Source organism: Bacillus rossius, chromosome 11 (genome assembly GCF_032445375.1).
Source record: "Bacillus rossius redtenbacheri isolate Brsri chromosome 11, Brsri_v3, whole genome shotgun sequence".
Taxonomy (NCBI): domain Eukaryota; kingdom Metazoa; phylum Arthropoda; class Insecta; order Phasmatodea; family Bacillidae; genus Bacillus; species Bacillus rossius.
In genome coordinates, this window is record NC_086338.1 from 42,402,174 (window position 1) to 42,428,553 (window position 26,380).

Consider the following 26,380-nt stretch of genomic DNA (forward strand, 5'->3'; position numbering starts at 1 on the left):
GATAACCTACAAGAACTTGCAAAAGCTGATTCAATCTTTTAATATTGTTGACAACGACGATCGCGGGATGGTAAATCTCTAGCAATTATAATTTTTTTTCCCCCATGGTCAACTTTTGATAATTTTAGTTTCAACTTGCAATGTACCTAATTACATTTCGTTCACATTTTGCAGTCATTTTATAACACAACACACACTCAAAATTTAGGTTGTGGAACATGTGCAAACAAAAGGAATTACCCAAACTTATTACCATAGGTTATCTAAACTTCTTTTTAAATGTGCAATTCCAACAAATAAATACGGTATAGAGTATCTTCCTTTTAGTTTCAGTTTACAAAATGGTGTCTTTCCAGTTAAGTTAATAACATTGCCACAAGAGTTGCACTTTTCATCTTGTTTTTCAACCATTTTGCACAGTAAGATAAATTTCAGAAAAACATTTTTTTCTTAATGGTTATGAAAAAGTGATTAGTATTTATTTTGAACTTTGGTATGAAAATACGTATGTATTAACAATTTACTTATACATGTAAACAGCAACTTGAGGGATCAAAACTTCTTCATATTTCATACTAAACATATTTTGTATTCAAAGTATTGAATAACATAGGAAAGCATACTTCATTATCTGGGACTGTGAAACTACTTTGCATAAAAGGTAATTTAGTACTAAGCGGATACGTATTGAGGTCTGACTGTAAAAATTTTTTTTGTACCTAAAATGTTACTAATGCTAAATAAAAGAATTCAAAAAATGAATTTCAAAATGCACACACTTCTAGTAATGTTTTCCTATACAAAATCTGCAGTTTAGCCAAAACATGTAGCAGCTAGAGAAAATATACAAAATCTGCAGTTTAGCCAAAACATGTAGCAGCTAGAGAAAATTTACATTTCCTACTATTCATACTACACAAAAAGATAATTTAAAGATGAAAATAGTATACCTCGCTGATAATGGATGACATTATGGAGTCTTTGCTTTCCTCGTTGTTTGTGTAAGGATGCAAAATCTCTTCTGAAATACAGATAACAAGGGTTCTCATTACATAATACTGACTTAAGACTTACATTATAGTATGGTTTATGCAAATACATATTTTCAAATGAATATTAGATACTTCACTATCATATAAACCCGAATAGAGGCCAAGATTTTTATTCACAAAAACCACTCATGAAATCAGGAGCAAAAAATATTCAAGTAAAACTAAAAACAAGCACAATATGGAAATATACTTAACTGTCCAAAAAGATAGGATAAAAAAAAAGATTTATGTTGTGTTACCATGTGTCTTTATGACCTTTACCTAACATAATGCAGTAAAATTGATTTTCGTATACGTATGTATATTCTTTTCTCCATCAACATACGGAAAAAAAATGTAAACAGAACATTTGGTTGCAGGATGACCAACCTACAAAGAAAATATGGTGCAGGGTGTGTCCTATTGCTTACCACTGCCCGTAAGTCTGAAAAACAAGTGCATACAGGTTTCCGTCTTATGTTAGCTAAAGTAACAACCCTATGTTTTACGTAGGATTTATAAAAATAAGTATCTACCTGCTACTTGTGATTGTCAAAAAAATCTGTCATATCTGCATCTTGGGTTCCAAAACAATGAGGAAACACCTCTAAAAGTAATTACAACCTCAAAGTTGTACACTATGTCAGACCAACAACTTTAGAGCTGCGCGCCAGTACAGGTTCCACAAAAATAATATGCGGTGGCGAAGGATATAGAAAAACGATTTGGCGATAAGAGATTCTGATGTAGAAAGAAGATATACCCTCTTTTATCGCATAATCTTCGCACTCGCGTTATCGTCGCACTCATATTTTAGGCCGTCAAAATTGGGATAAAAAAACTTCTCGCGTAAACTCGCATGATGTTTTTGGTCTCGCTAGTAGATGCAGAGAGCTTTGTGTAGGTATCTTTTCCGTATTAAACGATGTATTTTAAAGTAGAAATCTAAAATTTAGTTCGGTCATTACCACTTATTTATTTAATTAATGGAAATACGAAGCTGTATGGAGTTTAAATGTTCTTTTAAAGACTTTTTAAACGTTATTTCCTTTATCTGATTGTCCGCGTTGCCGCGGCGTACCGCTTATAAAAATATAGCCAGTGCATCATTCGTGTTTGGTTAAGTTGCTTCCCATACAGAGCACGCGCACGTAATCAAATATCGATATCTCACCGATTGGATGCAACGCGCGCTCTGTGTCAGGTTTGATAGCCCGCATTCATTCGTGGCAAGTGTGTACTACGACACGTTAGTTCACGTCAGATTCAAGTGGCTTGCGTTCGCGTTAAGAGTTTTGGTTTTTTTATTTAAAGTTGAAGAAAGGTTTTTGTTTAGTGAATTATTAATGTAAATTGTTTGGCGTGCTCTTGTATACTCTACCTTTTTTTTAAATAAACGTACTTTCCATGAACGTGTTTTGTTTTTATGAATAACTTCACCCGACAAAAAAATTTTTTTACGCATAATCGTCGCACCCCTACTTTTCAAACTTGATTTTAGAATAAAATGTGCGACGATTATGCGAGAAAACACGGTAAGTTTTCCATATGCCTCTCCTTTCCTATTTTCTTGTCCAACGAAATACTTTTTCCCATGTCTCATCAATTATCTTGCAAAATAACATACATAAATGTATCAAAGCACAAATACTTATCGAAACTTATTTCAACCACAACTTATATTTCAAAATTGCCATAAAATCTTTTCCCGTACAATACATTGTTTTAATTGTCATTTCCATCAATGCCATGCAACCAATACTGCTAGTCTGTAACATAAAACAATATTTGATCAAACTTTGAAGAAAAAAAATACTAACTGATCGTGACCACACGAATGACACTCAACATTTGAGTGAGCTTCAAATCATTAAATTAGTACCCTTACGAAACAGATGGGCTTTCAACCACTCATTAGTTTTCCTTATTTCCTAGATTTATTTCCTGTCTGCCGGAACCCTGATCTAGCTTCAGAAATTTTTTGTGTGAAAAAAAATCATTTAACTTAATTTGCTGTTAGCACCCAGAGAAGACATTCTCCGTGTGCTCCACTTGAGAGACGGCACGTACCGGTCTTCTTGGCGGTGGTGTTGTTCTGGTCGTCTCGGAGGGGCGACACCGCTGAGTCCTCCGGCGGCCACGAGGGCAGCGGTGCCTTCCCGGCGGCGGAGAGCGGGCTGGTGGCCGCTGTCCCCCGGTCAGCGCCGCCGGGCGGCTCCTGGCTCGGCTGCTGACCCAGGGACGTCCTCCGCAGACTGTGCAGCTGGCCGGCGGACGTGTTCTGCTCGAACACCGCCCTCGCATCGATCGTCCTCTTCGATATCAGGGCCTGCGCCTCCTGGGGAACGACCAAGCCCGCTTACACCCATGGGCGTCGCAACTGGGGGGGGGGGGGGGCGGGGGGGGACACGCCCCCCCCCCCCCCCAATAATAAAAGTCTTCAATTTCGTCCCCTCCAATAATATTAGTGAATATAATCACTTTATTACTTATGTTTGTGTACCGGTACATGTGCGAAATATTCTTAATACAAATTTGTTCTCTGAAAATATTTTTTATAAAAAATAAATTATATATTGCAACCAACTATAATTAGAATATTTAGGAATGAAAAATGCCTAAAAACCACCTTTTTGCACCTTCAAACCCCAAATTTTCCCGGGGGAGGACCCCCGGACCCCCCCGCTTTTTTCCCAGGAGATGGATATTCCTCAACAACTAAATCAATTGAAGTCCCACCCCAAAAAATATATCCTTTCGACACCCATGCTTACACCAAACGGGCATGATACTCAAGCACCACTTCTATTGCATTCCCTGATCTTACATTTACATGTACAGACATTAACCACAAGCGAGCAAAGCTGAGATCAACTACCATATAAAAACTAATCAGAGGTTTTTATTTATGAAAATTGCTCACAAAAAACACAGGTCCGACTGGTACGACGCAAGAAAAATGCAAGTACACTTTAACATTACAAAATAATTGCTTCCACACGCCTGACCATCCATAAAATAGTGTTAATTTAATTTCTAACGGCGGGTTACCATGCGTCTTGATCACCTCAATGACCAATGTTTTGTTGCATGATCATCGTACTGTTATTTTTCTGGAGCGAGTGTTCGCGGCGAGGCGGCGGGGGAATGCCAAACTACCTGGTTGCGCTGCTTGCGAAGGACCTCGCTGCGGCACTGCCTCTCCCGCTCCTCCCGGCCGGGGTCCTCGTCGCCGCGCTCCGCCGCCCGGCCGTGCTGCTCCGCGCTCCTCTCCGCCTGCCGCAGCTGCGTCACGCTCTCCGTGCGCTCCCTGATGCGCTGCTCCCGCACCGCCGCCTCCCTCAGCTGCAACCAACCACGACGCCCGTGTTTCGAGGCGTTTTCACGCGCTTAAAACACCTATCGTCGATTTTCCATCATATGACACAAAAAAAAAATCAAGCACACCATTTTCGGTAGTAATATCCCAGTATAGTTACACCTTAAAAAAAATTAGAGTAGGTAACATTTTCATTTAAATTTTTAAGCATATTCACGTTACACTCTGAATTCGTAAAATAAACAAATATGATTTTTAAAGCTCATCACAATAAACTGTTATTTTTACATACATTGCCCCCCCCGGGCACTCGGCCTGTCCCACACCCACTCTCCACTCCAGCTCAGGCTGTTTGTTGCAACAAGTCAGTCATTGCAAAAATTTATAAATGTCTTTTCAATCCAGGCACTATGCTTTCACTCTCCACACAAAAAAAAAATAATAATAGAAGGCAGCAAATTGCTACTTTAAACAATACTGACAAATAATTTTGGAATTTTTCTCGAATTTATAGCTAAATAATAAAATAATTTCAAGATGACAGACATCACGACAGCTGACGGTCTGGTATTACTGTGCTCTGCATGATTACAAGGTTAATGAACACCAGCAAGAAGTTTATCTCAAAAACAGCGCAGGTTTCATTCTTCAATATATGCTGGCAACTATACGTTCTTTAATTATATAATTATTTATAAACGTAACAAAATTCTTAAACAAGTAAACAAACGACATAACCACGAAGCAAGAATCAAGTTTCCATAGAACTACGTACACAGAAAAGAACTTGTCAGTTAAATGGTTGCGGTCATAAACTAAAATACAGCAAAGGGAACTCAAAATTTTGACTCAACTATCAATTGTGTAGCTTTCAGGGCCTAGCTGCTTGCTTTCATGTAGTTTTAGTATTGATGCATATGATCTTTGGTGACGGTGCAGCGTTTTTAAACAACAGATGGTGCGGACAGATAAAGAGATAAAAACGAACAATAGCCAGAAAAAAAATATATAAGATAACATTTTTGTTTTCATGCTACATATTTTCAGACCTAATTTATCTTTTGAGTCGATGTAAGTTCATTATAATATAAACGTCAATTTAGCAGGTAAGTGAGTTATCAGTATTTAAGCATAATTCCAGATAGTAAAAACTGTGCTATCGCAAATTAGAAAAATCTATGTTCCTGCTAGTTAATTAAAAAACCATACTATACAACACCACAGCATTACTTATTCAAATATCCATGCCACGGATTCTGGTCATTGGAATGATTTTCGATCTTAAAAAAATTTGAACATAATTTTCCCATTCAGTACATTCTACTATAAGATTCAGAATATTATAGTGCGAAACTGTCATACACGTGAGTGGGGCCTCGTTACCTCACGCTGTTTCCTCTCGTTCTCCAGCTTCGCTTGCTCCTCTGCCTTCCTCTTGCGCTCCTCTTCCTGCCGCCTCTTCTCTTCTATCTCCTCCTTCTCCCAGAACTTGTCTCTCTCCTTGGTGTTGATCTCTTGCTTGGGTATCACCCGCTTGTAGGTTGTCCCCTTGAACAGACCGTCGTTTTGTTCCAACTGGTTTCATCACCTGCTTCAACACTTTCTTCATTGCCATGCTGGTCACCTAAATCTTTGGGATTCATTCTATGACAGTTATGGATATTTTGTGTTTACATCATTGTTTTATCAACCAAAAAACATTAAAAATTTTTAAAATAAATTCCCAGTCCAAAAATTGAGAGAATTTAAAAGCTTAACAATTAAATTATAATTATTATCTATCCATCAGTAATTAAATATACAAGTACATTGAGGTAGTAAAACTATTTTGATCTTAGTATTGCAATCTATTATTTCCTCTACAACACCAGATATCAGGAGCTGTAAGGCATAATCTAATTTTGCCATAATACTCTTCATAGCACGTAAACTTCCCATAACGTAATCAGGTTTAAGTTTGGTACATTGCTTACTTAGTTCTTAGCAGTTTTTTTTTTTAATTCTGGGAATGGATAAATATAATTGTGCAAGTAAACATTTTCGACTGTGTCCATGCTCTCGACCAACTCTCAATACAAAAACTGTCTAGGGGTAGGGCTACAAGGAATAAAATTTATGTGCTGCATTATTACGATAAAATAATTTGTAATAAATTGGTCTAAAACAGATACGTCCATAACAATAAAATAAATTAGCAAGCTATTATGTTTAAAAATGATTCAATAAGAGATGCACAATAAAAAAATTCAATAATTTTTTTTCTGATCCATGCACTTAGGTACAATTTTTTTGTTCGTAATAATGACATTCATTGAATTTCAAACATTAACAGACTAGTTTTTTATGCTTTGAATTCAGTTTTGGTTAAATGCTACTTAATTCCATGATATAACTCGCATTTTGATGCAATATCGCTATATGATGTATTAACTTACTTTTCTGTGTTATTACGGTTTTATCGCCATTCACCATATAATCTTGCCCCTATTTATAACACAATGGTATGCCTCAAGCTATGGTAACCTGCAGCAGTATGGTATCCATGAAGCAGTGCTTGAGAATGAACTAGAGGGTATTAAGTAGGAGGGAGAACTCTAGGAAAGTTTATAAGACCACATTTAAAAACTATGCAAGAAATGCAAGAGTGCAAGAAACACAAGACACAAAATGTTCAGAAATCATATTTTAAAGTACCAGTTTATAAACTGCACAAGGCAAGGCATTTTTGACAGCCATACTTAAAAACAAGTGTTCTAAAAATATTTTAAAAATGCAGATATGTGCATTGAAGGCCACAATGTCCTTTTTATTAAATACATCATGTTTACACTTAAACTTTCACACAGTGATAGAAAAATAACTTTTTTAAACAAAATTACTGTCAACTACTTTTTTTTTATTATATAAATATGAATTACCAAAAGAAGAAACCAGGAGTAAAAATATGTTTTCTACCGTTTTACGTTTTTAAGTCATAGGGTTCGTAATGTCTTCCGACTTTCGTACTTTATAAATTACTGGTGAATTTCTCGTGCTGGGGGCATGTTGCCGTGTTGCATTCCTTGCATAGTTTATAAACCCAACCTAAGGAAAGAAGAAGTATGGAAAGTGTGTTAAACACTACGGTAGTGAGAACGATAGGGGGAAGGGAATGTTTTGGATGAGGAGTGTGTGTGTGATGGCAGACTCAATCCAGGAGAAGAGCGAGAGGAAAGTAGGGTAAATAAATGCTTGCCACAGGGCTTGCGCCCAATTTTAAGCAGTCTTAAAACCAAAATCAAAAATTTTTTTCAACGAAAACCAAACACTCGTTTCGAGCGGAGCACTCACGACCGGTCCAGAATCCTTGGTGACGTCCGTGCGCTCCTTGAAGCTGTACGCGGAGCCCGTGGACTTTGCCACCTTCTCGATGATCAGCTGTGGGTCCACGTCCTCCTCGGTGCGGGCGTTCAGCGTCACGTGCGCGCCTTTGAAGAAGCTGGCCACGTCTCGCACGTGGTTGGCGCACGTCCCTTTCCGGACCAAGGGCGCCCCCTCTCCTTGCTGCGCGGACACCGACACAACACTGCCACGCTCGCCGTCGCCTCGATTCCCCTTACTTCACAAGAAGACAAGAGCCTCAGGCGTCTGTAAATGACAATCCACTCCCCGGGGACAGCAATAGGCTCTCCGGTGCACAGATAAATTTACTAAGTAAAACCTAGAAAATAAACAAATAATAATCGTATCACAATACAACCCCCACTCCCACCCCCCTATTATGTTATAATTTTTTCTTTGATCAGTTATCAATTGGTCTTGATAACAAGCAAATGCAGAAATTACTGATTACTCTTGACTCTCGATGTCACGAGTCAATTTCACGAGCGGATCGGACCGGCCAGTCCTTCCCCTCGTTTGTCTCCGCGTTTCATTTTCTCTCCCGAAACGTGTTCGGCTTTCCAGTAATCAACTCTTACAGAACCGATTATTTACATAGCAAATGAATCATATGCAGGTTTTACAAATCGTTCACTAATGGCACATCGCTATTGTTAACAAAAAAAAAAACACTGCACCTATGTACTTTTAAATACAATTTTTTTTTTGTCTGACACAAACTGAAACTCATATAAGATGTACATGGCGAAGACAGGAAAGGATGATTTGATGTTTCCTTTGTGAAGATTACCTTGTGCACTACGACAATATCAATATCCAAGGTCCTGCTCAATTTCCATAGCTTAAATTATATTATACTTTTTAATTCCATTCTGTTTATATTGAACACGCATAAATTTGTAACAGACGTGTGCATCCTAAGGTAATTTTTTTTAATATCGGTATAAAGTAAATGTAAAAAATTTTTAAACTAGTTATCTTTTAAAGGTATATTTTATATGTTCATTCCATTTACAAAGATTTAATTTTAGTATTCTTTTGGATATGTAAACTGTAAATATTATACTGATTCATGTATAAAAGACTTTTTCCATAGCCTTATGGTACTATGATACCTGCCACAATCAAAGGCTAAATGCAATATATAAATACAATAAATAAACAAATTTCATATTATCCTGAAAAGAAATGACATCACTCCGCATCACGTAACCAATTTTATCACTTGACCCTGTGGTAAATGAGCTTGCTGTCTTAATTTAGTACATCTAGATATCCTGGCCAAACTTGAATATCTCAATACCGATAAATTATGTCAGGTCTTGCGGGAATTTTTTTTCTTTCAAATTCAACTTACAATCATAATTCACTGTTGCACCACAAGTTTTTGTTAAGTTCCAGGATTGTCCTAAATTAAAACAACAAGCATCATGTACCACGGGGTAGTGTATAAAATATGTCGATAGGTAGCGCTGTCAACCCCTGTAGTTTCCTAGGTTGTACCTTAAAATACCACAGATAGCACTTCCGACGGTGTAGCTGCATTCGTAAATCAACATAACAGATTGCATGCCAGAACAAACCAATATTCCCAAAAAAATAAAATGTGTTATAGACATCATTTTAATATTACAACAACAAGGTGTAAGAAATATTGAAGTAGCTTGATTTCTGTGTTGTAGCCGCGTCCTGGGCGAATAATTCACCGACGTTTCGGTCGACATTGCAGTCTCCATCATCAGGGATAAAAGAGATAAACTTTGATACGTGATGCGAAACTTTTGCCCGACCATTTAAAAAAAAAACGTTACTGGTGTAAGAAACAGCCTAGGCAGCAAGCTGAAGCAAGAGGGCTCTCCTGGGCTCGGGGGCCACGCGCGTGCTGCCTCACCCAGGTGATGAGGACGCACTTCGGCAGGCTGGTCTTGGGGTCCGTCACCCGGCAGAAGGCGTACATGATCTGCCCGCTGTTCAGGTCCTCCGCCATCTCCTCTACCCCGCCCGCTGCGGCGACAAAGAGCTCACAGTCGGCCAACCACGCAAGCGAAACCGAACCACCGCCCAGCCGAGACACTACCGGCGCTACTCACCTCCTTTGCTGACCACTTTCAAGTCATTGGACTGGCCCTCGTACCCGAACAGAGCCCTGAAACACACGCACACACAGTAGCATTTTTATGTACAGTATTGTCACACAATAAAACCATTAAAGATTCAAAATTTAAAAAAAAAAAATTCCTTTTTATTGGACATACGATCATAATTCATTTATTTATGACAATATTTTTTTTTTTAAATGTGGGATATTTTGACGTACTGGATTAAAACAGCAAGTATCATGTACCCCAAGATCACACCAACAGGATCATGCCATCAGGATATTTAGATGTACTGAATTAAAACAGCAAGCATCATGAAATCAGGATCAAGCCTTCAGGATAAACTTCAATATACAAAATGGAATAATTAGCGTATTTTTAATTCTCCATAGTTGCTACAGTTGTGCTAAACAAAGAGATACACGATCGCGAGGAAACAATGAATGGCAGTGGCAGTGTGAAAACATAGGTATTGTAATGTAAGCTTTAAACTGTTATTTTTCAAAAACCTGTAGGAATTAAGAAACAATTTTTTTCAGGGTACATTTACGGATGTCTCTAGTACTTGAAAAACATATTTTACGTTTTTATTTATTTTTCATCCTTAAAGCCGCGATGCACAATGCTGGTATAGTAATGTAAGCTAAAAACTATTTTTTTCACAAACTAGTTAAAATCAAGAAACCATTCCTTCAGGGTAAATTTAGGGACGTGTGCAGTGTGTGGAAATGATGTTTTACGATTTTTTCTTTCCATTTTAAAAAGCCGCGATGTACAATAATTACAAATTAAATTAATACAAGCAATTATGGCAGTGATACAATGCTCAAAAAATTTCTAAATATCTGAGGACAGTAATTAAACAGCAGACTAAATACAGCGCTTCCCAGCACTGAAGGAGAGATTAGCCCAGATGAAAACTTTGTTGCTGCAAAACATTATAAAAATACAAATCTTTATTAAGGATAGTCTGTTCAAGTATTAAAACCAAGGGTTTAAAAAGGGGAATACGGGATATTAGGCCCCATAAGAAAAGTATCTTTTAAGTGATCATTTCTAGTAGCACCAGGCGGCGCTCCGAGGAATATCATGGCAAGACAGAACAAATTCAAGCAGTAATAAACAATAAAAGTTTTGTATAGTGTATCCAAGTTTATCACTTTATCCTAATGGCATGATCCTGAATACATTGTACCTGTGATACATGATGCTTGCTGTTTTAATTTAGTGCATCAAAAGATCATGAATTTAACAAAAAAATTGTGATGCAACAATGAATTATTATTGTATTATCAGATCAAAAAAAAAATTCTAATTAATTTTTTTAATTTCCTAACATAGTATTTTAATATTTTTGTTGTATCCAGGATCATTCAACATAAATTAAAACAGCAAGCATCATGTACCATAGGATCAATCATACAGGAACATGCCATCCAGATCAAGGGATAAACTTGGATACGTGATACGGAACAACTACCCAATAAACAGGCCAGAGGCAAACTTGCAAGTTAGAGCCAAACAAAAATTTAGATGGTAATGATCCAAAATGAATTTAGACATGAAACTTCCTACTTAGTTAATGTCTAGAAAAATGTTTAATAACATTAATGTCTACATTGATGTCCACCTCACACGAACACTGAAAATTTGCAAGGTACATATCTATCTGCCATGACTCACCTCAGAGACACCGCTACAGCACTCTATTAACTATATGTCAGAAGCTTTTCACCATATGCCAGACAGACACATCAGAAACATTAGCTAATTATACAGGTAAATTATAATGTAATCACGCATTCGCAAAAAACTAGTATGGGGAAGTAGGGGAAGGATTGGGTGGGGAAACTAGGCAGAGCAGGGTGGGAAAGGAGGGGAAGGGGGCAAGAGGGAAAAAGGAGGCACAGTGAGCACACAACAACTTTGGAGAAGATTGAGTAGTTCAAATTAAGGTAGACAGTGTAGTAAAGTAACCACTAACTGTGTGTGCTATAGTGACGTAAATTCATGTTGTAATTTTATGCTGCAGTCAAGACTGTTTTCCACAAAAGATATGCATTACTGTTGGCTCTGCCCTACTGTTGCCTTGATACTAGGTGCAAACTGATTTAAGTGGTTTTCCAGACATCTTTAGGTGCAGAACACAACTGAGGTTGTTTTTCTTAAGGACAGGGATTCAGGTAGAAAAACGATTAGGGTGGATAACAGTCTTGACCACGGTAATAAGTACCGATATTAAATAACATTATCTTTTAAAAAACAGTCCCGGCTATGCTAACTACATTGGCGACAGCCGAGTCAATGCCCAGGCTACCAAATGTAAAATTATGAACGGTAATTTCTCGGGAACCACTAGGAATTGGAAAACGGTTTCAGTTTAAGTAGACTAACTTCTGAAGTTTTTAAAAACACAGCATTTGTAATTTTATAATGTTTCACGGAAAAGTACCGACTCTTACAATTTACCCTAGATGTATTATAATTTGTTAATTTATTTAAAAGAAAAAAAAAGCTATATATTTTAAAAATTAGTCTAATTCCTTCATTGGATTGTAAAAATAAATAAATAATTTAAATAAAATTTATTGTTTCGCTTACCAATCGGTCTTTGATTTATCATCAACAACTTCCTTCCAAGCCGCAAGAAGGGAATCTTTGTTTTTTGTTAAATTTATCGCCATTTTCTTTTAATACTAAATGGGAACTGATAAACTAAATTTCAACCGAATAACGAAAGTTCATCATACGCCCTTATATGTCAAAACATACTACTATTCATTCTAAGATATGCTACCATACCAATAATGGGCAAGAACTTAAATATTTGTATAACACTTGTCTGTTGTACTATCCTATCTGAAAACATCAAATGGGCCGTGACGTGCAGTTAGGAATCAACGTTTGAAAGGTCAGGAAACATCATGCGTGCCCTGAAGTTTACTTTTAACCTCATATTCGCCATCTTGTACAGCCCAATTACTAAAAAAAATATTGCTTGATGTCAGATGATGGATAATAAGTATGAAATAGAATAACCGTCATTAAAACAGTCACTAGCATTAAAAAAAGTAATTTGAAACTTTTTCAACTATGCAATTATTACATTTTAGCCAAAGTTTTGAGGATTTAGCAAATACAGCACAACAATTTGCTGAAGGGGGAAAAAATTACATTCATACACCTATCATGTAATCATACAAAAGTGGCCTCCACGATAGGACACGGCTTTCGTGTAATGTGAATAATAGGGGTTGAGTTTTTTGGCCTGATATTGCAGTGAATAAACATTAATTAATAAAGACAAGTGATGATGAGATATTAATCAATAATTAATAAATAAAGAAAACAAAACAAACATTTGAGAACTACATTTAGCGGATTGCTATCCACGTGGCACGATGGAGAAACACATTACTACTTGATAGCCATGTGCCCTTCTGTAGTGCATTGTATGCATGAGGGATTTCAAAACCAATAGGTTTTTCTTCTCCAAAAACATAAATTAATCTGGCCTTTTGCACGTGTCACTATTATTATCGTTTTATCGTTATTCTATATCGTTATAATATATTTAAACAATATATATATATTTATATATTTAAAGCAACTTTCTTTCAAAACCCTTGGCAGAGCTAAATCCTTAAACCACCTTCATATTAATTCAAATTAATAATTTTTCTTTCCTCAATTCTTACAAAATAGGTTATTATATCATCTGTAGGTTGTTTGTTTATTTTCTGTATCCCACAATTGACAGTAACATTTCAACCGGACGGTACTTAACTGCTTGTCTCTGCCTCACTTCGTCAATTGCTTACCTGCCTTGAATTGTGCACGTTCTGTAGGCGTTTCTTAGATGCTTTTTTGCGTAGTCCTAGTTAACAATTCCCTTGCCCAGCAAGTATGAAAGATTGCTTATAATAGTTATTAGTTTCACTCATCATTTATTTGTAAATTTATTTAGTTTTAAATTTATATGATAATATATGTAATACTTCCTAAAAATCATAAAATGATATTTTTTGTTTGTACATAAAATACCGAAGGTTTACCATCTAATAATCTACCGGCTTCTCGGCTTGCAATATTTGGCGGGATTTATGTCGTTAGTTTGTGCTTTGAGTGAAACTGGTAACTTTTATGGGACTGGTAAATTTGTATATGTGAACCCTTAATTACTCTAGTCTTGTGTATCGTGACCTGCTAGTGTTTGTGTGGAGTAACTAGCGTCTTAGTAGAAGTTTGTGATCATAATTTGTTTTAGAAACATGGTATTTCAAAAGAGTATCTCCAGTTTCTTTAAGCCTATACCAACAAATAAAAGAACATTACCGTCATCTCATGATCCTGTTTCCAAGAAAGCGAAGTACAGTGACGACATGGTAGGAGACAGTAGTGTAATCAGTACGGAATGTTTGGAAGAAATAATAAAAACTACTTGTCTCAAGTATCCAATTCTCCACCCGGGTATCGGCGAGACGTGGTTTAAAACTTTGAAAGAAGAATTCGATAAGCCATATTTTCAAACGGTAAGTTTTAATTACTTAATCACAGGGAAAGCGCTCAGCGCTGGGGAGGTACAAGCCTTTTTAGGGGCTCTTGTCCTACCATTGGTAATTATCAGGAGGTTTGAGGGGTAGAGAGTAATATTCCCCCTGTCCTCTAGCCTTCAGTTGTTTTACCTGGCATGCACAAGGCATCCCCAGCAGTCGTTTAATAAGCAATATTGTAATGCCACAGTTGCCCCTGGTTTCCTTTTGAATTTATCCCTCGTGAAATCAAATTGTCGTGATACTTCTTCAAAGATGGATTATACCAATTATATAATTATGTAAGATAAAAACATACCAATCAATTTACATTCAGCTACATACAGAGAAAATACCAATGGAAATACTTTACAAGTAATTACTTGCTCAAAATGGAGGTAACAATAAATAAGTCTTTAACTAGACAGCTTTAAACACGCTACGGCATCCCTTCGTTAGCCCTTTTTTTATAGTTACGCATGCGCAGAACACGGCTGCCATCAGACAGTCTGCTTGCGACGAAGTAGGAGCTGTCATTCTATGTTGTCGCCTCGTGATTTAATTGCAACAGTTTTCTGATGTCGTCCTGCGCCTGATTCCACGCACATCACTTTTATGTGAATACATGGAAGTCTGCTACCATCAGACGAAATGAAGTGATCGTGTTGTGCCCGGTCTGAAGGTGCCCCTGTGGTTGCGTGTTTGCACAGCTGAGCCGGTTCGTGACGACGGAACGGGCCAGGCACACGGTGTACCCTCCCGAGGACAAGGTGTGGACGTGGACGCGGATGTGCCCCGTGTCTGCGGTCAAGGTGGTCATCCTGGGACAGGACCCCTACCACGGACCGGGCCAGGCCCATGGTCAGTCGCTGCTGTAATCAAATATTCTCCACCTGTAGTTAAAAAGGCATTCTCAAAACTTAAATTTTGAAATTTTTTGTTTGTTTCAGGTTTGTGTTTCAGTGTTATGAAGGGGATTACACCTCCTCCAAGGTGAGATAGCTCTATTTTTTTTTATTAGTGAGGCAATGGATATTTTTTTTTCCTCTTCAGAAATGTTAGCTATATCGAGCATTTTTATGTGAATCGGCTGTGGCAGTAAAATCATGTTCCGTTTTAACGCTGTAATCTTAACATTTCCCATTTCTGGGTCCTTACTTTCCATCCTGATGGCCGTGATCACTTGAATGCTGTGTTCAAGTGGCGAGATTCGTGTGTTCACTCCCTTCCCCCGGCTGACTTAAATGCTTCGTTACAGCAGCATTCAGGCAGAACTCTGCTTAATGGACATGCCCCACCCTTGTGGGAATGCCACTGTCATACCTTGAATGAAAAAAAAAAAAAACTAAATCAAAATCTTTAGGGTCACAATTTTTCTAGCGTTACCGCCCGACCATCAAATAAAGACGTTCATCGAATTCACGTCAAAAAATAAAGCAACATCAATTTTGTTATATTATTTTATTTATTTCATAGACAGCATTCACGTTCAACGCGATGGAAACTCATGAAACAAACCCCTGGCGGCAGTAATCCAAAGGGGCGTATGCAGAGGAGGAGGTAATATATGCACCCTCGTCCCCTGAAATCCTAAACAAGCTAACATTCCCACCAACAAAAGGAAATAAATTTTAAGCAAACAGCGAAGCGGGCTATGTGTAGCACTGTAGATTCTGCTGTCATAATTCATTTCTATTAAGTGATTGATTTTTGAGTATTTTCACTTAATAGTTCCTTCAAAATAAAATATTTAAATTCCCACCATTATGTAATATGTATTAAATGTTGGGGTACGAAAAACGGTCAAAAAGATTTATTTTGCACCTTGAAATCCAAATTTTCTCCAGGGAAGACCCCTAGCTTTATTTGTGAGATTTGTGTTCTTCAGTAATGAAAACTACATTTAGTAAATTACTTTATTTGAAGTAATGTTCCCCCTTCCCTTTAAAAGGAAATCCTGCATATGCCCCTACTTTAGCCCGATATTATCTATCCATTCATTCTATGTAGTAAGCATATTTACATTAATGTTCTGTGATGATGAAAATCTAGCACGCATACCACCTGATCCAAGTTTTGATGTTTCAGTTTGCAGAACATGTACAAAGAGCTGAGTACTGACATACCAGGCTTCGAGATACCTTCTCACGGGAATCTCTCCGGCTGGGCGCGGCAAGGTTAGTGTTGGCTGTTCGTGAACTTCTGATCATAATGATTGTGATGGTGCATCTCTTATAGTTGGCAACACTGGATCAGTATCCTTGTAATATGTAATGCAGCGACTTACGGCCAATCAATGGTATCCACTGTTTCACAAAGAAAATTGGAATTTGACAAAGCAGTCTTGCAGACCATAAAATGCTCGACACACTTGAAACAGGATTTTAATGAATGTTGCATCGGCGGCGGGAGGGCTGGGGAGTAGGGAGGGGGCCGGTCTGTGGCAGGCGTGCTGCTGCTGAACGCCTGCCTCACGGTGCGCGCCGGCTGCGCCAACTCCCACAAGGACCAGGGATGGGAGCAGCTGACGGACGCCGTCATCAGGCACGTGGGCACCCGCTGCCGCGGTGTGGTGTTCCTGCTCTGGGGCGCCCACGCCCAGGCCAAGGCCCGGCTCGTGGACCAGGTACCGCACCGCTTTCCCACTTCCCTGCAGGCGTCCCCGTTCGCCGTGAAGCTAGATTCGGTGATCCCGTGGTACGTGATGCTTGCTGTCTCAATTTAATACGTCGAAAGATCCTGGCCAAACAAGTTTTTGGACGTGACGTCTAATACATTGATGAACGCCGGCTGCACGCAAGGAAAAGTGTCCCGTAACGCACATTGTCCCGTTACGCTGTGTCCCGTTACGCTCATTGTACGCTTGCGCCGCATCTATCTCTCTTCCACTCGATTGGAACAACCATCGATTTGACTTTTGAGAGGCACGTTAAACTTGAAACACTCCCATTCGTATACCTACTTTTCCTATCATCGTCCTATCCTTGACAGAATAACACGGATTGGAAGAAGTTAAATAGCAAACGTGTATAAAAGTTATAGTTAAAATAATCTCTTTGTTGAAGTAAAAAACACATTTGAAGGTAAATATTTACTTGGGCGGTATTTCCGAAAAAAAATGTTAAAAATCCGAAAATACCTTTATTTTATGCTCTTCAACTTCCTCTTTTCATTAAAAGTGGCGGAGGTAAGAAATTCCAAATACTTTAGGAGATATCGAATTTTTAAATTTCATCATATGTAGTTGAGCGGTATTTGCGAAAATAAATGTTAAAAATCCGAAAATACCTTTATCGTATGCTCTTCAACTTCCTCTTTTCATTAAAAGCGGCGGAGATAAGAAATTCCAAATACTTTAGGAGATATCGAATTTTTTAATTTTGCAATACAAGACCTGTGGAACCATTCGAGCGGCGCCATTTTTGTTATTTTGCCGTGTGTTCGTGAATACGTGAATCGTGAATGCGTAATTAATAAAATGGTTGATTAGGTCAGGTCAGTTACATTATTAATACTTTCAAACTAAGCCGACATTAAAAATTATATTGTGAATTAATTTTAATGGCTGTTTAGTTTTAAAATATTTATAATGTAACTGACCTGACCAAACAAACCCGGACAGAGGGTGAACAGTAAACTAAAATGGTCGATTAGGTCAGGTCAGTTACATTATAAATACTTTCAAACAAAGGTGATATTAAAAATAATGTGAATTAATTTTAATTATTCTTTAGTTTTAAATTATTTATAATGTAACTGACCTTACCTAACAAACCCGTAACAAAGGATGTACAGTAACAACTCACGTACATTTTTTTGTTACTTATTACTTGCGCAACAATATCAAAATAACAAATAAGACTTTAAAATTAGAAACGTTAAAAACTCACCTAAGTTGGAGGCGGTAATTAAACACAGTTTTAAACAATAATTGAACTAAATAATCACGTATTAGTTCATTTGAATTCTGGCCTATCACGAACAATCACGTGACATCATTATCCAATAAAAAAATAGATACTCGTACGTAAACAAGAAATAATGGTGCACGCACGCCACAGGAATGCGCTGGTTTTGTGCTGAAATTTAAAAATTCGATATCTCCTAAAGTATTTGGAATTTATAATCTCCGCCGCTTTTAATGAAAAGAGGAATTTGAAGAGCATGTAATAAAGGTATTTTCGGATTTTTAAAATTTTTTTTCGCAAATACCGCTCAACTACATATGAAGAAATTTAAAAATTTGATATCTCCTAAAGTATTTGGAATTTCTAATCTCCGCCGATTTTAATGAAAAGAGGAAGTTGAAGAGCATAAAATAAAGGTATTTTCGGATTTTTAACATTTTTTTTCGGAAATACCGCCCAAGTAAATATTTACCCATTTGAATTAATGAGTGCAAATAAAAATAAATTTATCAATTAAATTGTAGATTTCATTTCACTCCTCCTTTGTATCCATTCAAAATAGTGATAATTCAATAAAAATGATTCAATTTTATTCATAAAAGTATGCAATCATTTCATCAATGATTTGTTATGATGTTGTCACGTTAAACTATCGTTCGTAAACCGACTTTACAGACAACCAATTTTTTTATGTCCATGATCTTTCGACTTGTTAATTAAAACAGCAGACATCATGTACCACAGGATCAATGTATACAGGTTCAAGGTTTCACGGATATGTTATATGGAAATTTTCACCACTAATTTTCGTAAGAATTTCACTTACAAAAACTCAGAATACTTAGACATCGATGTTTAAGAATGAAATTACATCCATGAATGTAATAATAATGTAGGTAAGAGGATCAGTATTTTAAAATACTAATACCAAAATATTAAGGTTTCCCTTTGCTTATAACAGAGTTTCCTCAGTCTACTTTGCAATTTTTTGATTCAGTCTAATCTGGAAATAGTCAATTTTTTTTATTTTTGTTATCTCTTGAATTCATGCACTCCACAGTAATTTCAAATAGATTAAATTTTAAATTATACTTAAAGTTTTAAAACTAGCTCTAGGAATAATTTTATCATGGGGACGAGCAAAAGACCAACATAGCAGCATATGATTATTTTTTTAATTTTTATTTTTTATTGTGAAGCAAAATCAAACACCTACCAGTAAAAAATTGGCATTATTCAATACATACATACATACATGCTCATTTGATTCTAGTTTCTTTTATCCATATTGCAGTCAATAAATTTGATAGACATCCATACATGTTGCTTCTTTTAGTGATTTTTGTTTTTGAAGAATCTGCATAACACATCTCTTGTGTACAAATGGCCCTTTTCCACCTTTCCAGAAGAAGCACCATTTGCTGAAAACAGTGCATCCATCTCCGTTGTCTGCGCACAGAGGTTTCTTTGGCTGCAAGCATTTCTCGAAGTGCAACGAGCTGTTGAAGAAGTCTGGGAAGAGGCCGATTGATTGGGCGGACCTGCCTTCGGAGTGAGGACGCATCATATCTCCGTTTATAATGCCTGCACTTTGTACTCGGGCTCGTGTGTACACCAAGTCAAAGAGACACTCAGGAATATTTTTTCTGTACTTTTAAAAATATGATTGTTAGTGCATTGGTTGTTAAGAAGAGGATTGGTTGCTGTAAGCATGTTGCTTATATCAACTGGTTGGAATTTTTCATGTTCCATCATATTAGCATGAGCTGTATTGTTGAAACTCCTGGTCATGGGGTAAAATTCAAGATCTTTAATATGACACAATGATTTTGTGCGATGAACCTAAACTAGAAGACTGAAACTGAAAATTTATTAAAAAAAACTTTTATTATTTTACCTTACACTTTAACTTTTTGTGTATTACTAAATTTTCTTGGTAATGTTACTTCTTGTTTGTGTAGCCAAAAACTACCAAAAACTTTTTTTTTTTTTTACCTATTTTTCTTGTTACATTTTTCATTGTATGTATTTTATTGGTTATGACTGTATTGTTTTATCAATAAACAAAGGTTTGTACAAAATACATTTTGTGTTTGTCAGTTATTTTGCTCGTTCAACCATTGTGATGCCAATACAGTGAAATCTCTTTACTCCATGCACATATGAAAAAAAAACTCAAGTTTTGGTTCATAATAATGAAAGTACTGTTAATAAATGTAAAACATATTTTAGGGAACTGAACATAAGTACTTGCACTCTTAATATAAAGTTTCACTGGAGATATAAAAACAGAACTGCTTGTACCTGCTGAAACCAAGAAAGACTACCCAACATTAAGTTAGAAGCAAAATTGATGAATGTTCACTCTCTCCTCGTTCACTGTATCTTATGTGGACTGATTTGCTGATTGCTCATCGCTTCGATTAATTTGCTACCACCTAAATGACTAACCTGGTAGCACGTTTTGGCATTTTATTTCCATGTTATACATAAACCAAAGTTATCCTGCATAACTCTGCTTTAAGGCTCCCATTTTGCATGTTATTAATCATTGCATTGCTATCAAAGGCCATTTCTGTAAAATTTAAAATTAAGCCTCTCCTGCAGTTGCTATTTCACAAATATTTTCAACAGATATTCATTATAGATAATAAATGGGTTTAAAATGGCATAAGTGCTTATTAGGATCAATTGTGCAACTTAGTCTCAAATTTCTCTTCATTTCTATTATTTTTTGGGCTAAGCTTTCAATCTTTCAATGGATTTAAAAAAAAAAATTAAAGTTTAAAAATAGTGATTGGTGTACTAAATGTCACATCTTTTGTAATGGGAGGGAACTGTTTATATTTTTTGCCCTTCACTGAAATTTCATTTGGTTCATTTTAAATGTTTTTGCCATTCAACTATCTTTGAGTAATGGTAAATATTTGTACCATTGTTTATCACGAGATTGTTTTATGTACTAGCAATTGGTAATTGCTGCATGTTGCAAAGATTGGCGATGCCAAAGTAATGCTGCTCTTGCATGCCACTATGACATTATTATGACATTATTAATACCGTATTTACTTGCATATAGGTCGCGGCAATTTTACCAGATTTGATGGGGGGAAAATGAAGTGCGACCTATATGTGAAGAAAAAATTTTTGAGTAATTATTTTTGCAATACTGTAGAATCCCGCCAATGCGACCCCCCTCTGATGCGTCCATTCTGTTTATACGACCGATTTTTGAGAAACCGTGAAAATTTGAGCAGAGAAAGTCGAAAATTTGAGTAAAATCGGCTGAAAAACAAGTCTGTTACACTTTGTTGGGCGCTGTGTGTTCACATTTATCTTGGCGGGAGCTGTACTGTAAGCAGGCAGGCATACAAAAGACGGCTAAGCGCGTCCACTATCGCAAGAAAAGCCGTCTCAGCTGTCATGTTATCTTACCCGCCCGCAGGAAAAGCCGCTGTGGTAGCTTAACTCCTCCGGCCAGCATTCTCCTCCCCTACCAAACCACCTGCGACAAAAGCCAGGTTGTATAGTCCATTCTCGGTAAAATAAATATTTTTATGGGCTTGTACGACTGTCCTTCGCCGTTAATAAATACTTTATAAGTTTAAGTTATTATGATACAATTTGTTTATTAGTCACACAGCAGTTTCTGCTGAAAAATCACTAATATGTACCTAAAATTTTAATGAATAGAAAAATTTAGCAGGGCCGTAAATATATTTATTTTACTGCATAGTTACTTTTCCATCTGTATTCGAAGTTGGTTTTTTTCTTCTTTTTTTTACGATGTGAAGGGTCGTGGAAAAGATAATTGCTTGAGCTGTCAAAATAAACATTGCTGACGGCAAGGGCGGGAGCGTATCCTGTCGGTCTGTCGCTGTGATTATCTACTCCAAAAACATGTCATAGCATTTCAGGATAGCATTGTTCTTATATCTTTCGTTTATAGCCGAATGTTTTCTACCTGATCCACACAAGTTCCTTCGCCACGTTTTGAACGAAAATAACAACCAGCCGGCTAGCATAGCTGAACTAGACGTGAATTCACTTAGCGTGAGTATTTATCGGAACCCATAACGAAAACCACTGTAGATATAAAAAATCATAACAGGCTATTTTTATTCGTAATTAAATTTACTACAACTTTTATTCTGTGCATTTTTTCAATACAAAGCACTGTTTTCGAGTTATAGTCTACAATTTAGACATTTTAAGAAGTCAGGAATCTAACTTGACTTCAATTTTCTATATTCGGTTATTACGAGTACTTGTTGTTACAACAATTTATCCGGCTATTATCAGCTCTCGTAGTATCGGAGTTTTACAGTACCCGTTAACTCTTTCGTGCACAGCGCGCCGGCCGTTCGCGTCATTAAATTACTGGTGCGACCTATATGGGGGGAATCTTAAATACCAAATTCAAGACCTCAAATTATGGGCGCGCCTATATGCGATGGCGACCTATATGCGAGTAAATACGGTTCTTACGTACATTAGTAACTTCAATTCGGTTTATAGTTAACTAGCCACGTACACACACATAAACATTGGATTTTACTTTACTTTTGTAAAATTTAATAACTTAGAAACATTGATTTTGATTTGAAAACGTTCTGATTTGCAAAGTTTGGTCAAATGCTTTCATATTTCCAAATACTGTGCCAGACGGCTGTATTCTTTACTTTTGCGTGACATGTCGTTTTGCTGGTCACTCTTTATATTCAAAATCTTGAGTGGACAGTCATATTCACCTTTCTTGAAGGTGAATTATGTACAATTTTACCAAACAAACATTGTGAAATTAGAGCCTTTTATTGCAAAGCTTGATGGAACACAATAGCCGATGAGAGATGAAGAAAGCATCAATTTTGCAACAGCAAAATTTCATTAAGTACTAAAATTATGCCTTGAAGTACATGGAAAAGGGGAATGGTCGTGGTTTTCTGAAATCACATTGGAGTGACTACTTGTTTCGAAGGTCAAGTGTGAAAAATTTCATTCAGATCAGAGTAAAGCTGTATACATAGAATCTTATTTGTGTAATAAACAAACAAACAAACAAACAAACAAAAACTCTAGCTGGTAAATTACTTAAACTAAAATGTCTATTTCATCATTTGATGAAATTATCAACACCAGCAAGGTAATATTTGTAGACTTAGCTTTAAGTTACTTTTGTAGATTTAGTTTTTTTTTTGTTCTACTGTAAGTTCTTCAAAGTTTTTTATCATACAAATATTTTCTTTGAATCACTGCATATGTAATGTAATAAATGCTAAAAAAAATTATTAAAATGTATTACAATTACAAAAACATGATTCAACTGCATAAGGTAAAAGAAGGAGGACCAACATTAACAAATTTAGAACTGGCTGAGAGAGTATTTATTCATATCATTTTTATTTTTCTACTAAATGATACATTACAGTCATGCAGTAGCTTGCTAGTTAGCAGAATCAATCCATAATCACAAATGATTACAAGAACTCAAATATTCTATTTTGCCAGTACAGTACCATCTACATGAACAGAATTTTAACTAAATTTCAGCAATTATAATAAAATACATGAAGCAGAATACATGGTATTAAAGAAAAGATAATCTATACAGTCATCCAAAACCAAAAATTATATTCAACCACAAGCTCTTACAGTCAAAATTTTTATTCAAATTTAGCGTCGACTAACTTTCTGCCAATTACCATCTTCACCTTCTTCTGCCACAGGAGCTGCCTGTTCAGTCGTTTGTTCTGGGAAAGGTAAAAATCTCTTTTATAAGACAGATCACATACAAAGTTTCACAAAGCAATAAATTTAAGACATTAGACATGGACAGATGCTTGAAAACTTGAGCCGAAAGGAGCAAGCAGCTTCATTTTGAGTCAGCTTGAATGTCAAGTTCAATGTACTCTGGGTGTCTATAGAACACAAGAGTCACCTAAAAGTAATGTTAAAGGACTGTGCACAAAGAAGTCCTAATTTAAAAAATACTGGTTCTGCAAGTAATGATATTTAGTGAACAGCCAGTGCAATGTTTATTTTTCAGTAGCCTCTTGCATGAAAATAAGTGATTTTTATCATTAAAATCATTTATTATTAATAGCCACATGTCTTCCAAACAAAAGTATACTATATATGGGCAACTTAAACTTACTGTTGCAAAAAAACTAAGCCTAAGGACCAAATAATGACAATTTAGTTTCAGTGAATTGTGTACGGCAAATAAATTTTCATTCGCTTCTAATGGAAACTTAAATCAAATTATTACTAAAAAATAAATACTGTGTTATTACGCATAATCATCGCACATTTTATCGTAACATCAAGTTTGAAAAGTAGGGGTGTGATTTTTATTTGCAAAAATCTTTTTTGTTAGGTGAAATTATTCATAAAAAATAAACCTATTCATGGTAAGTTTATTTAAAAAGTAGAGTATGCAAAAGCCCTGCAAAAATTTTAATTTATAAGTAAAGTAACCAAAACACTTTTTTCAACTTTAAACAGAAAAATTAAAATAAGACCTGAACGTAAGCCACAATTAACAGAGTGTGGTCTATCAAATTTAGCGAACTTTGCCTTTGACAAAGCGCAAGTGTTGCATGCAATTGGCAAGTTATTGATATTCGATGACTTGCGCGCTCTCTATACATGGATATCAACATAACCAAACATGAATGATGAAACTATCGCAAGCTACATTTTTGTACGTGGTACACTGCGGCGACGAGAATATTTCTCCACATCCAAACAATAGCACTAAAAAAAATATATACAGTTGGTATGTCACCAGCATCTAAAACACATTTTAAAACTGTGAAACATACCTGTGAGCAAAAGTTCTTTAAGGACACCAAACACAGTGCCTTCACTGGACAATGCACTGCAGCAAAGGAAAAATCCACCCAGTGTTGCAATTCAATGGGCCAGGCAGAGAGCACATTCACACCTACCTTCTTCCTTCTGCGGAGGTGTTGCTTTCTCCTCTGGTTTATTGTCGTCGGGCGGTGCAGCCTCCCGCCTCTTGTCGTCTGGACCAGGCGGCATGCGTCGGGGCGGCCCGACATCTTTCACCGGAGCTCTGACAGGAGCCGCAGCAGGTCTGCGATCATCCACGCGCCTGCGACAGTTGCAAAAAAATTAACGACTCGCACAAGGATCCCAACGAACAAGTTCCAAGTAAAAATACCTCATCACGACCTATGTATTCCGCTATGGGAATTGAAGCCCAATCCTACAGTCTTTGTGAAAACCAAATATATATCACATTAAATGATTTAAAATGATACTTTTAACCAAGCAAAAATATATATATATTCTATAATTACTAGTTTTTATCACTGGTGTTATATCGAGAGTATCAAAAGCCCATAGAGATAGATGTCATTGTAAAGACATAGATATGGCTGTTCTCCAGCCCACCAGAAGACCCATGTTCACAATTGATGAGGAGTGGGATCTCCCAGATCTAAAAAAAGCACCCATATACTAAGCTTTTTGGTCCCCCAAATATAACTCTGAATTTAACTAGAGAACTAACTATATTTACGCAGAGTAGAACCCTGTTATAATGTTTATCAATGGATCAACAGGAATAAACATTACAGGCAGGAAATATTGATTTAGCACTTGTCAGTGCTTCAATTTCTTTACCAATGTACTTATCGTGCATTATAAACCAATTTCAAGTTAAAAACACTGATGGGTACAATCTATGCACGAATTTGCTAAAACCAAGTCAAGAATTTTCCTTCAACTTCATGGCACTTCTAGCTGCCTTTTTCTTTGTCTTTACAGTACAGACAAGGCCACATTTATGTAAAATTGTCTCACAATTCACAATAAGAGTTTTAAATGGAAATGCCTACATCCAATTACTCTGCCACTTGAACATGTGGTTTATGTGGATTACTACATATCTACAAATGAAATAAATGAAACCCTGTAAGAAATGCAAAAATCTTTTATTTTGGTTTCCAAGATGAAGGTGCCAACACACGTAACTACAAACATGTGTACTTGTGATATACAAAATACACAGACGTTTAAAAAATATTTTTTTATACATTTCTTGAATTTGAGAAAACAAACAATATAAGCAGGAAATACATAA

At 36.5% G+C, this 26,380-nt stretch overlaps 3 protein-coding genes across 3 annotated transcripts in view; 1 reads left to right on the forward strand and 2 right to left on the reverse strand.

Annotated features, from left to right (window-relative positions):
• The window catches only part of LOC134536866 (drebrin-like protein), a 35,759-nt gene extending 23,113 nt beyond the window's left edge, over positions 1–12,646 (reverse strand). The window contains exons 1-8 of the mRNA XM_063376915.1: positions 12,432–12,646; positions 9,822–9,877; positions 9,623–9,735; positions 7,681–7,893; positions 5,734–5,898; positions 4,191–4,376; positions 3,102–3,369; positions 951–1,021 (exon numbers count right to left, since the gene is read on the reverse strand). Coding sequence (XP_063232985.1) covers positions 951–1,021; positions 3,102–3,369; positions 4,191–4,376; positions 5,734–5,898; positions 7,681–7,893; positions 9,623–9,735; positions 9,822–9,877; positions 12,432–12,514 — 1,155 coding nt within the window. The 5' untranslated portion in view covers positions 12,515–12,646. The remainder of the gene's footprint in view (positions 1–950; positions 1,022–3,101; positions 3,370–4,190; positions 4,377–5,733; positions 5,899–7,680; positions 7,894–9,622; positions 9,736–9,821; positions 9,878–12,431) is intronic.
• A 942-nt stretch (positions 12,647–13,588) lies between these two features.
• LOC134536868 (uracil-DNA glycosylase-like) lies at positions 13,589–20,353 on the forward strand. The gene is made up of 6 exons (XM_063376917.1): positions 13,589–14,362; positions 15,073–15,223; positions 15,313–15,355; positions 16,451–16,539; positions 16,810–16,988; positions 19,677–20,353. The coding sequence occupies exons 1-6, from the start codon at positions 14,102–14,104 to the stop codon at positions 19,824–19,826; spliced, it is 873 nt and encodes a 290-aa protein (XP_063232987.1). The 5' UTR covers positions 13,589–14,101; the 3' UTR covers positions 19,827–20,353.
• Positions 20,354–23,639: 3,286 nt separating this feature from the next.
• Positions 23,640–26,380, reverse strand: part of LOC134536867 (eukaryotic translation initiation factor 3 subunit A) — a 40,459-nt gene continuing 37,718 nt past the window's right edge. Inside the window, exons 16-17 of the mRNA XM_063376916.1 lie at positions 25,221–25,387; positions 23,640–24,020 (exon numbers count right to left, since the gene is read on the reverse strand). Of these exons, the coding sequence (XP_063232986.1) occupies positions 23,944–24,020; positions 25,221–25,387 (244 nt within the window). The 3' untranslated portion in view covers positions 23,640–23,943. The remainder of the gene's footprint in view (positions 24,021–25,220; positions 25,388–26,380) is intronic.

Excerpts from the sequence above, each read along its gene's own strand:
- LOC134536868 (XM_063376917.1), top strand. The coding sequence starts at position 14,102 with ATGGTATTTCAAAAGAGTATCTCCAGTTTCTTTAAGCCTATACCAACA. Across the intron at positions 15,224-15,312 it reads CGGACCGGGCCAGGCCCATG|GTTTGTGTTTCAGTGTTATG; the intron begins GTCAGTCGCTGC and ends TGTTTGTTTCAG. Across the intron at positions 16,540-16,809 it reads CTCCGGCTGGGCGCGGCAAG|GCGTGCTGCTGCTGAACGCC; the intron begins GTTAGTGTTGGC and ends GGTCTGTGGCAG.